At 43.2% G+C, this 12,818-nt stretch overlaps 1 protein-coding gene across 1 annotated transcript; it reads left to right on the top strand.

Annotated features, from left to right (window-relative positions):
* The first annotated feature begins 4,176 nt into the window (after nt 1–4,176).
* On the top strand, nt 4,177–7,902 carry MEX3B (mex-3 RNA binding family member B). Its single transcript, XM_075273397.1, has 2 exons — nt 4,177–4,682; nt 5,152–7,902. Exons 1-2 carry the CDS (start codon nt 4,454–4,456, stop codon nt 6,477–6,479), a joined length of 1,557 nt encoding a protein of 518 aa, XP_075129498.1. The 5' UTR covers nt 4,177–4,453; the 3' UTR covers nt 6,480–7,902.
* Nucleotides 7,903–12,818: the final 4,916 nt, after the last annotated feature.

Here is a 12,818-nt window from a genome sequence, read left to right as displayed (position 1 = left end):
TTTGTTATATACAGTATATAGCAGTGACACAGTTTATGTGAGGTACAGTACATAAGAGACATGAGGTACTTGCTGCCTCCTGCCTTGCTACAGACCTCATATAAGGAATTCTCCTATTGTCTGAACCTGCTGCTGTGTTATATGCAGTATATAGCAGTGACACAGTTTATATGAGGTACAGTACATAAGAGACATGAGGTACTTGCTGCCTCCTGCCTGGTTACAGACCTCATATAAGGAAATCTCCTATTGTCTGAACCTGCTGCTGTGTTATACATACCTCCCAACCGTCCCGATTTTCGCGGGACAGTCACGATTTGGGTGACATGTCCCGCGGTCCCGGTTGGAGGGAGGTATGTCCCGATTTCAACTCAGATCTGCGTCGAACACATATGCGGCTGAAGCAAGGAGCTGACACAGGTCAGCTCCTCGCTTCGCCGCTGCCCGCCTCTCTCCCTGACACATGCGGCTGAAGCTGCTCGCGTGCTCGCTTCGCCGCTGCGTCTCTCTCTCGCTGACACATGCGGCTGAAGCGAGGAGCTGACCTGTGTCAGCTCCTCGCTTCGCCGCTGCCGCCGGCTCCTGGCTTGTAGACGCGATGTAGGGAGAGCGGCGAGGGAGTGGAGGAGAAGGTAAGTTTAATGTGGAGGTGGAACGTGAATCTGGGGGCAGATGAAGGAGAGGACGGCATGACACTGGGGGCAGAGATGGAGAGGACGGCATGACACTGGGGGCAGAGATGGGGGACATGAATCTGGGGGCAGAGATGGAGGGACAGGAATATGGGGGCAGAGATGTGGGGACATGAATCTGGGGGAGAGATAGAGGGGGGACATATAATTTACGGGTGACTGTAGGAGGATTATACTGTGCGCGGGCACATGAAAAATTAACGAGTGGGCGGAGTCAACACATGTGGGCGGGGCTAAATTTGCCGCGGCACGCTAGGCGCGCCGCACATTTTGTCCCTCTTTCAGTTCTTCTAAAGTTGGGAGGTATGGTTATATGCAGTATATAGCAGTGACACAGTTTATATGAGGTACAGTACATAAGAGACATGAGGTACTTGCTGCCTCCTGCCTGGTTACAGACTTCATATAGGGAAAGCTCCTATTGTCTTGGGCTTGCTATTGTATTATATACAGCATACAGCAGTGATACAATTTATATAAGGATCAGATGCCTCCTGCCTGGTTACAGACCTCTTATAGTGTATATAGCAGCCACACAGCCCATGTCAGGAAGCCATACATAGGTCTTTATCCTCCCACGCTCGTATACAAGACTTCTCCCGAGTTGCACCACTTCTCTGGAATGCTCTACCCCGGACAATCAGATTAACTCCCAATTTCTACAGTTTCAAACGCAAACTAAAGATGCATCTTTTCAGACAGGTCTATCACAATGTCTAACGTAAACCCTTAACCCTCCTCTGTCCCCGCTCCCACATTTCCCCACATGATATGATGTCATCTCATGCTAACTTCATAGGTCTAAGCTCCATCCACATGTTAAAGGACTCGACTGTCGACGGCTCATAAAGTCTTATGTTTATGCAATGACAGTCACCTCTATTACAAAAGGATCTGACCTCTGCATTAGCAATACCGCCCCTGCTACCTCTTGTGTCACCCCCTCTACCTCATAGATTGTAAGCTCTTGCGAGCAGGGCCCTCAGTCCCATTGTGTGATATGATTATCTTTGTAATGTATCTTTCTGTCTGTATTTGAACCCTACAAATTGTACAGCGCTGCGGAATATGTTGGCGCTATAGAAATAAAATTTATTATTATTATATTATCAACAGTGACCTCTGTTGAGGCAGTCACAAACACAATTACAGCCACTTACTGTCCAGTATATGTCAGATTAGGAGCAGGACACAATGTCACCTCTGTGTTATAGGGGTGTGGAGTGACTAAACCCACATGGAGAATCATGTGGCACCCCCAGGAATACCCCTGGACTGGGGCTATGGCACATACCACCACTATTATAGACAAGGGGCATATCATATACCAGCATCACTAATACTTATAGACCAGGCATGTCTTATATCAACACTAATAATCATTATGTCATATATCATCACTAGTAATTTTTATAGACTAGGGGCTGTTATATATCAACACTACAAGTATTTATAGACTGGGGGCATGTCAGATACCAGGGCAGGGCCCTCCATCCCACTGTACCAGTCAGTCACTGTTAGTATTGTTTGTTTTGTATATTTTGTGTACCATATGTACACCCCCAAATGTAAAGTACCATGGAATTAATTGTTGCTATATAAATAAATAATAATAATAATTAATAATATACCAACACTACTAACATTTATAGACTGGGGGCATGTCATATACCATCACAACCAATAATATTTATAGAGTGGGGCAGTCATATACCAACACTACAAGTATTTATAGATTGGGGGTCATGTCATATAGGTACACAACTGATATTTATAGACCTGGGCATGTCATATACCAACACAACTGATATTTATAGACTGGGGGCATTTCATATGTCATCGTTACCAATATTTATAGACTGTGGGCATGTCATATACCAACACTACTAACATTTATATACCGGAGTCATGTCAAACACCAACACTACTAACACTTATATACCAGAGTCATGTCATATACCACCACTACTAACATTTTCATATACCTACACTACTGATATTTATATAGCAGAGTCATGTCATATACCTACACTATTGATATTTATAGAACAGGGACAAGTCACATACCACCAATATTAACGTTTATAGACGGGGTGCATGTCATATGTCAACACTACTAACATTTATAGACGGGGGGGGCATGAGTGAGTAGTATTCGATTGAGTACCTCTCTTTGCATAGTTATTGGTGTACTCAGTCGAATACCACGCGGTAAACATAACTACTATCACATTGTTTCTCCATTCATGATATTATTACATCTATGGCCAGATTTACATTTAGTGATTAATGCTGCAATGATAAAGTGTGGTGTGAATAGGGTCTGACACATGGAAGGGATATGACAGCTATCTATTATTTGTCACCTCAGAGCACGCTGCTGCTGGGACAATACATACATGTGGGAGTACTCAGAGGTCGGCGGCCAATTAGAAGTAAGGCTGTAGCCGGTGCATGTCCTCAGCAGGCAGCAGCCCGGCACTAGCCCTGTCCTAAGGACTGGAGGCATGAGGCTCAGCCATACCTCCCCGATTTTTAATTGAAAATAGCTTTTATTCACAATCAGTCATCAAACAAAAGTATTTACAGAGTACTGCGACGCAGCGCATATGATACACCACAACAATACTCACAGAATAAATAAATACATTCCCATACCTTGGCAAGGTAAATCGCACAGGAAAGAAATCTCTCCCAGCGCTCCACCTCACCCCACCCCTTACCAGTGTTTCCTAGCCCCACAGCATATATGCAATCCTCAACTTAGCTATCTGACATGTGGAGGAGGGGGAGGGAGGGGAGGGGGGAGAGAGAGGAAAACTGGCTTAGGACTCTGACAGGGCAACAAAACCAAATACTTGTCCTGCAAGGCAAAAGCACAAATTGGAGGAAACAATCAGAAGAAAAAGTCATTAATCTTCTTCCTCTTTGCCTCTCAAGCTGTCCAAGATGAAGTAGTCCCGGAGCAGGCTATGGATGAGCCTGCAGCAGTCCTGAAAAGTGACTTGTTCCCTCCTGAGAACAAGCCTGTTTCTGGTGAACCAGATAGCGTCCTTGAAGCAGTTCAAAATGCGCCAGGCCTTCTCACAGTCAGTCTCTCTGTGGATCCCCGGGAACAGTCCATAAAAAACCGAATGGTAAGAAAGGTTGCTCCTGGGGACAGAGTCCTGCAGATCATCCTCCAGGGCATCCAACAGACCCTGAGCAAACGGGCACTCCCAGAAAAGATGGTGGGTGGTCTCCTCCCCGTGCACACACAGGAGATTGCGTTTTATTGTTCTGCATTAGACAACAAAGAAAGGAGTTTGTCTCTTTCTCTCCTCAGAGGGGGAGGAGCCGAGGGACGGACAGCCGGCCCCAGCCACGCCCACTCCGGCCCAGGCCTTCCAATAGCACTCGCCTTCCCTGGTGTCAGCTCCATTGTGCTGTCAGCCCTACCGGTGACGTCACGGCCTCTTATCCCCCTCTAGTGCCGTCTGGCTGCAGTGGCTCAGACAGGAGTGGAGGAAAACGCTGAGTGAGCCGGGAGGGGCTCCTTAAAGAACCGCTGCCATCTCTGGCATATTCCGGCCACAAAGAAGTCGGGTAGCAGCTCCTGCACCCACTGGATCCAAGCTGGGGGGACCCCCTGAACGCACCGCCCTGAGAGGACTGCAGCCACCTCAGCCTCGCTCCTCCCCGCCGCTCTCCTGCCACCGGCCACCTCGCTTTCCTTTGTGTCTGCACCCAGTGCTGAGGCGAGAGGAGCGGGGGAGCTGACCATGCCCAGCTCGCTCTTTGCAGACATGGAGAGGTCCGGGAGCGGAGGAGGCGACACTCTGGACGACCAGCGAGCTCTGCAGATCGCCCTGGACCAGCTGTCTCTGCTTGGACTGGACAACGATGAGAGCTCCATGTACGACAACGAGCCCCGCAAGAAGAGCGTGAACATGACCGAGTGTGTCCCGGTGCCCAGCTCTGAGCATGTGGCGGAGATTGTGGGTAGACAAGGTGAGAAGCTGCGCTATTGTCTGTGTGTGTATGTATATGTATGTGTATATATATATATATATATATATATATATATATATATATATATATATATATATATATATATGTATCTGTGTGTGCACGTTGTGCCAATGCTGGAATGTTACAGGCAGACAAAGGAGTGCGGCTCCTGCACCAGCCACTAGCTAGCCCTGTGCTACAGGATGGAACAGGGTCTTGCCCTGCTCTGTAGTGACACATGATGTATGAGCATGGGATGCCACTGTTGTATTGTGTATCCTCCTCATGCTTTGTGCTGTGTTGGCACTGCAGTTGCTTCACTCCCAGATGCCCACCCTTAGCAGTGCCCTTGGTTCATGTAGGTGTCACTGGTATTACCCCTACTGCTCATCCTCCTTTTGCCTCTTTCTAGTTTGTCCCATTTTTACACCAGGTCTAATTGTGCGTTTTATCCCCATTTGCTACCCAGGTTGTAAAATCAAAGCTCTGCGGGCGAAGACCAACACCTACATCAAGACCCCGGTCCGTGGGGAGGAGCCTGTCTTTGTTGTGACTGGGAGAAAGGAAGATGTAGCCATGGCCAGGAGAGAGATCATCTCAGCTGCAGAGCACTTCTCCATGATCCGAGCTTCTCGCAATAAAAACGCTTTAAATGGGGGGTCGGTGCCTGGACCTCCAAATCTTCCTGGGCAGACCACCATTCAGGTGCGGGTGCCCTATAGAGTGGTGGGTCTGGTGGTGGGACCTAAAGGGGCTACTATCAAGAGGATCCAGCAGCAGACCCACACGTACATTGTCACCCCCAGCAGGGATAAAGAGCCAGTGTTTGAGGTGACTGGGATGCCGGAGAATGTGGATCGAGCTCGAGAGGAGATTGAGGCACACATTGCTGTGCGCACAGGAGGGCTTATAGAGCTGACCGATGAGAATGACTTTCACGCCAATGGTACTGATGTTGGCTTTGATTTGCATGGCACAGGGAGCTTATGGAGCAAACCCACTCCGTGCATAAACTCCAGCACGGGTTCACGCAAGGCTTTTTCCAATTACCGCAATGACAGCTCCAGCTCCCTGGGCAGTGCCTCCACTGACTCTTACTTTGGGGGTAACAATGGCTCTAGGCTGGCAGATTATAGCCCTCCCAGCCCTGCCCTCAGTTTTACCAACAATGGCAACAATAACAATAACGTGAATGGCAATGGATATGTGTATGCCAGTGACAGCATTTCGCCTGACTGCACTGAGCTGGCTTTTGACTCTGCTTTTGACCCTGCGCCAGCTCCACCTGGCACAGCTTTGATCTGGTCCCAATTTGAACGCAATGGCACAAGCAGTGTCTCTCAATCTCCCCCCTACCAAAACAATGCCAATGGGTTGCTGTCTAACAGGCGGCTCAATGGGGTGGGCTGCACTGCTCCGCCCAGGCTCTCGCCTCCCTTGCATGGAAGCAGCGTGGTCCCTGAGCATCCTTTAGCGCGTAGAGTGCGCAGTGACCCTGGAGGTGGCCTGAGCTATTCCGCCTACACTAACATGGGCTCTGACTCCTCCTCTTCTTCATCGTCCTCCAGCAGCAGCAGCTCTTCCTCTTCCAGCTCGTCTTCCTCTTCATCAGGCATGAGGAGGAAAGGCAGCCGTGACTGCTCCATCTGCTTTGAGAGTGAGGTGATCGCAGCCTTGGTACCCTGCGGCCACAACCTATTCTGCATGGAGTGTGCCAATCGCATCTGTGAGAAGAATGAGCCTCAGTGCCCAGTGTGTCATGCAGAAGTCACTCAGGCCATCCGCATATTCTCCTAGAACACTCAAGCAGCCTTTTTTATTCCAGTACTATGAATAGAAACCATGCCCTATAGCTACATTCCCACTTGTATGGTGCCATACACGTGTGTTTGTGTTTTGTACATATATACATATATATATTATTTACCAGAACCCTTAATATATTAATATATTGTAATATATTAATATGCAAATAATATATATATATAAAAATTTGATGTTGCTTACCTAGACCCCTCATTCTTTGTATGCTTGAGGGGCTCATATATGTCTTTGTAGTAGCTTTTCATGCCAGTCTAAAGGCAAATAATAGTTTTATACTGGGGCCAGATGTCAAGTAGTAACTGCATGTCTCATTAAACGAAGCCCCCCCCCCCCCTTTGGTGCATTATTCTCAGTGGTACCCACTCTTGCTTCATTTTGTAAATAGCTTACAGCAACCAATTTTACATGTGCCCCCCCACTCCAGAAGCAATATTGATTTGTGTTTCCTTCAATTTATATATTTTCAGTGGGGTCTATAGGCCTGTCTTAAGTTGGTCTGGGTTGTTGTCACGTGGTTAGCTGAACCCCTTTTTTTTGCCAACGGGTTCCTGCTAGGGGCTGTCTGGGGTTGAAAGGGTTAAAATGTGGTGGCAAGGCCCCGGGTTGTGGAGATGAGGCCTCTTTACTGTATAAAAAAAAATATATATTGGTTTCTACCTTGCCAAGTGGGAATGTGGCTTTAAAGCTGCAGTATCTGCACATTTCATTTTATTATTTTTTATATTTTTTTTTTTTTTAAAGGGAACTTGCTGAACTCTATCCCATGGCCATTTATTGTAGCTGGGGAAGAATCCTACGTCTTATTGCATGCTCTGACTATGAACAAAGAACAGCAGTTTTACACTGTACAGTTACTTTACAAGACAAATCTTCCAAAATATATATATATATCTATTTTTGGTTACTTTTTGTTATGCTTGTTATGTGTGGCTTATTAGATGATACAAATATTATTTTGACAAATGGAGTAATTTTTAGACTTTGAATGAATTTTTATTTTATTATGATTTTAATTTTTTTGTTACTCTTTATGTTTCTTTTTTTTGTTTTTTTATAACTTTCTCCGGAGATGAAAAAATGGGAATACAATGCTCCTAAGAGAACCCCATGATACTGCAGCTTTAAGAAAGTAATATTAAATTGTAACATATCTTCTATAAATATATAAATATATATAATTATAAAATGGTTTTAAAAGACGAATTGCATTAATACAGATTGAAGTATTTTATTCTTTTTTGACTTGAAAAATTATATTTCATATTGCAAAGATGTTTACAAGTATTTTAATTTTAAGTTCAGTGAACTTTTTTTGTAGCTGGGTTTAAATCTTTTATTTTTAGTATGGCCTTCTGGCAAAGAACACTGTATTATTTTAATATCACAGAGGTGAAGTTTGGGGGTGGGGAGGGGCAGGGAGGGAGGGGTTAAACAAACAAACAAAACAAAAACACACACACAACCATAAACTGCAAACGTGTTTTGAACAGTATTGTGTTGGGATGGAGATTTTTTATAGGTTCCTGAAAAACAAAACGTTTTCAATCTGCTTCACCCAGCGTCTTTTTCTATTCCGTGATATAAAGCCTATTTTATTCTATATTATTACAAAAAAAAATGATGATGAAATGTATGAACATATGAAGCCAACTCAAAGAACCGTTGACTCCTTTCTAGCATTTGTATAAATAGATTTCAGTGGAGATTACAAGATTCTGTTGCACCACTCTAGTTTAGTATTTCTATTTTAATACATTTTGTTTACTACTTGTTTATGTATATGTAGGTGATGTTACTTGAGCGTAAATGTACTTTACTGAGCAAAGTTTAAAAAGAAAAAAACAAAGTATATTTTATTTTATGATAAAGGGCCTTTAACCTCATGGTCAAAAAAAATACTAATATTATATTTGCTGAAACAAGATTTGAAAATTGTATCAAGAGTTTTATTTTTCTGACATTTAAAGTTCTACATAAATAAAGGTAAAAACTTAAGTAATGGTGCTACTTCATGTTTTTTTAAGTATTTCTATATAAATCAAATAAAATATTCCAGAACTGATGGATTGCTTTGTTGTGTGAGTTGATCATCAGCGTTACTGTTCTGTACACTGTCTATAGTCTGTGAATGTTGGGTGGTTTTGTATCCATGTGTCTGCACCATAGATCATAGTGGTGCAGTGGGCAGTAAGTGCTCTGAAATCATGTGCTGCAGTCCGTCCGATTCTATGTCTGACTAGGTGTTCAGGCACATCATTTATGAAATAGATGGCTATACTACTTTTTGTGTGGTACCAAATGTGAGTGGGTGTGTGTGTGTTTGGGACCATCTCTGGGTGTGGATGCGTGTGTGAGACGCATGAGCATGTTATCCTTTGGTTAGAAGATCTCCAGATGAAGCAGAACTGAGGCCAAGTCTGTCTTGGCATGGTCTAAAAAGACATCTGTCCTGTTACATAGGACTGCAGCATAAATGACGCTCAACCCTTAGAGAGAGTAAATTACCTAAACATTTAACTCTTAAGGCTATGGAGCCTTTTGTTGTGTTATCATTGTGATGAAAACTAGCACAAAGCCAGAAATGATGACTGGCTGTGAGATAATGGTTTCACGGTTTTGTACAGTAGAGCTCGGCACGATCATTGGGTATGGACCCGTCTTGTGTCCTGCTCTACTGTTAGGGTACTGCGTATTGTCATGTTGCTGGTGGTTTATAGTGTATGTGGCAGTCTTATTAATGCAAAGGTTACATGGCGTGGGATTGAGGAAACACTTGCTCGACATAAATGTCACAGTATTTGAAGTATGCAGGCATTGTGTGCTCTTGTCATCCTGACCTATATATGATGTTATAAAAGTACAGTAATGGATGGTGGGAGGGGGAGGATCCTGGTGGGAAGCAGAGCTTTATGTGCTGCGCTGGATTCCTTCACCTATGCATGGATTAATATTCTTTATGGGTAAAGAGCAGCTTTCTGCCGCCTGTGTCTTTTATGATGCATACAGAAATGTGCATTGAATGTGCCTGTCTTTTCATCATTCCTGCTAAGAGCCGCATGATGTGTGTTAGACATTTCATGCTGCCATTATTGATTTATTCCATGTATTAGATGCAGCAGTATTGGCAGGATCGTGTTCTCTTGGCGCCTGTGTCCTGTCGGCATGGCCTTACCATGTAACCTACTGAAATGAAGCTTTGCTTCTTCACTATAATACATGGGATGGAACTGTATACGCAATCTCAGTAGTAAATTATTGTGTCTTTGTTAAATAAAAAAACGAAACCTTTCACTGCTTCACACCCCCTCCCTTTTTTTCCCCTCTTTCCACGTTCTCTGCAGCTCTGGCAAGGGGTATTGCAGACATGCTCCTTTGTATCTTTTCAGTGCATGGTTGTCAGAAATTGCTGGTTCATGTCTGATGACATCATTGTATCTCATCTGGTTGATATTGTCATGTGGTGTGTGAGACCAGTTATTATAAGTTATTTTGCATTTTATACACCCTACATCACTTTTACTACCAACTACCTTGGATCGGTTGTGTCCTCCCATTATAGTCTTCCTTTGATCCAGTAAAAAAATGAGAATTCTTCTGGTAAAATAGCAAGAGCATGTAAGAAAAATGTCAATTGCCTGGTATACATGAATGTGGGAAACTACCGGTTACTGCTCCCTATGTAAAAAGGCCTTGACTATAACATTTAATTTGGTATGACAGTAATTTGCATCTGCAGGGACATATTTTCAATGACCTTTAGATTGATTTCAATGCAAAAATACCAAAATTGATAGGATAATATATTAAATGAATCAGTTTTGGGATCTTATCTACAGTCCATTTTGGGTGGCACTACATGTTGACTTGTGGCCACAAATCGCTATGTCACGCTCTTAAAATTGCAACTAATGATTGTAAATGTGACTGCTATGTGACTTTGCTTTCCTAGACTTCTGAACTGCAAATCTGCCTAGTTAAGCAGGGGTACTCTACATCTCTATACTGTGTTATCTCTGTATTGTCATCTAGAACTATAGTGGGTTAGTTGACAGCAATAACAGCGCCCACAGGCGAGGCTTAGATTGTGAGACTGAATAGCTATGTGGGGGTTGAACAGATCTAGATCTACTGAAGACTTGGAAAGTTGAGTGATAAAGCATGCCAGTGCTACAATGGAAACTGTTTAAGTTGCCACCCAGCTTTCCCATTAGCAGATTCATTTAAATTTTAATAGTATGACAGAAAAGAACAATTATTTATTGTATTCCTTTCATGTGCTGCTTTCTAGCAGATCCTTCTCTGTATGATACTGGGTGTGACTATTGGTGTACACTTGCTCAGTAGGGTGGATTTCTACCATGCCTGATGGTTTTGCTGTGCAGGGACAGAACAATACTTTACTTGGCTACTGAAATAGGCTTTCCAGCTGCTGCTCTTTTACAGTTGTCTATTCCCTACACACAGGAAGTGAGAGGAGTTTTGAGGAGAGGTGTGAATTGTCCATGTAAGCTGTCTGATCAAAGGGTTGAAGAGCAAGACCTCACAAGCCCTATGCTTGCATTAACCGAAACCAACATGGCATAGAACACTGTAATTGTGTGTACAAGAGGCTGTCTTCCAGGGGATGCAGTAGAACAAACCTAAGAAGTCTGGTTTTACATCCTGGTATAACATAACTTGTCTTCCACTGCCTGCAGTAGAACTACTAACTCCCAGTGTGTGTTTTTAAAGGAATACTAAACAATTTATGAGGGCATATATGCACTGAACAAAATCATCACAATTGTACTTTCAGGTTGAATTCAGATAGCCCTATCTATCTAGTATGTCTGCGTTATATGGATTGCATTGCAGCCACAAAATCCATCCCAGCTGCAGATCTAATGACCCAAATTAGCAGCGTTGTAATGATCTAAGATACTATATTCTTAAGTATCTAGTCTCTTGGTAGGGACTGGGTTTGTTGCTGTATGTAATAAAACATGTTACCTTCTGATTCCAGCCAAAGAGGTTGTCCACTTTAGGTGATCCTTACTTGTTAGGTTGGTAACAAGTGTACCCCCAACAAACAGCAGAAATCTCGGATAAACCTGGCAATCGGTAATCAATTTTGCTGCAGTGCCTCCACAGGGGGAAAAAGTCACTACACAGTGCCCATTTACATCAATGGGTTACATCTATGATGAAGGTCAAGACAGGTCCTCCAAAGAAAGAAACACTCAGTTATTGCTCGCCTTTATGGTCAAGAAATAAGGATCCTGAATAGAGGACCCCTCTCAACTCAGAATTGTATTGTAGGTTATAGGTAAATGGGATTTCTAGATGCCATTGGGACAGAACCCTTTAAATCAGGGAAAGGTGCTGTTAAGGTTCTGTACAACTAAAACATTCATTATAAATTATTCATCAATATATATAATGATATTTTTAAGATGTTGTAGTATTGGCAAAGAATGGACATCTACTTTTTAAAAGGTGCAGAAATTCTGTGACATAGGTGCTAGACTTGCTGAAGAGGATCTGTCTAATCTCCTGACATGTCTGTTTCAGTAAATACTTGCATGACTGGAACATATTTTCTTAGAACACTGCATGTGATGTTCTCTCTCTTATTCCTCCTAGAATTGCGTGAATAAATTGACAGCTGGGTGTTACCAGTTTGCTGTGTGTCCCTTCATGGCCTGACACTGTCCAGACTGGGTTGACCACTTTTAATGATATATGAAATAGTGTTTATTCACATAATATCGGAAGACCTTATTATAAGGGGGGAAGCCAGACAATTATCGGAGAAGTGTAACATTCTCCCTGTTTGGGCACTTGATGTCCTAATCTAGCAGAAGTAATGGGGTTTGTGCGGATGGAAGTGGTTTTATTAAGCTCTTCTTCTCCTCCAGTCTCCGGTCTATGCGCTGAGCTTTCTAGGCATTGTGCTTGTAATGTGCTTGCTCATTGATGCAATGCCATCATTTCACATAACATTAAAGTTTATGTAAGAACGCCATTGATTTTCCTGTTACAAAGTTGACAGTTAAAGCTCTGATCTATTATATAATATGTTATGATCAATCAAAAATCAATAAGAACATATATCCTTAGCTGCCTTATGGGAAGAGCTTAGTGACAGGCCTGTGTCACACTACATAAAGTGAAGGTTATGCTGTGCTCTATGAAAGCTCTTTACATAGACTGTTGACTTGTGCATGTTGGAAGTGTATGACTGTCACTGTAATCTCTACACTCACATTAATCTGCCTATTGAACCTTCTATAGAAAAAGCACATTACTCTTAAATACTGCTAAGTATCACCC

This window comes from Leptodactylus fuscus, chromosome 5 (genome assembly GCF_031893055.1).
Source record: "Leptodactylus fuscus isolate aLepFus1 chromosome 5, aLepFus1.hap2, whole genome shotgun sequence".
NCBI lineage: Eukaryota > Metazoa > Chordata > Amphibia > Anura > Leptodactylidae > Leptodactylus > Leptodactylus fuscus.
Note: the sequence above shows the minus strand (reverse complement) of the source record. Positions and strands in the feature narration are given on the sequence as shown.

Coding starts and splice junctions, on each gene's coding strand:
- MEX3B (XM_075273397.1), top strand. CDS start 4,454: ATGCCCAGCTCGCTCTTTGCAGACATGGAGAGGTCCGGGAGCGGAGGA. Junction 4,683..5,151: donor GGAGATTGTGGGTAGACAAG/GTGAGAAGCTGC, acceptor TTTGCTACCCAG/GTTGTAAAATCAAAGCTCTG.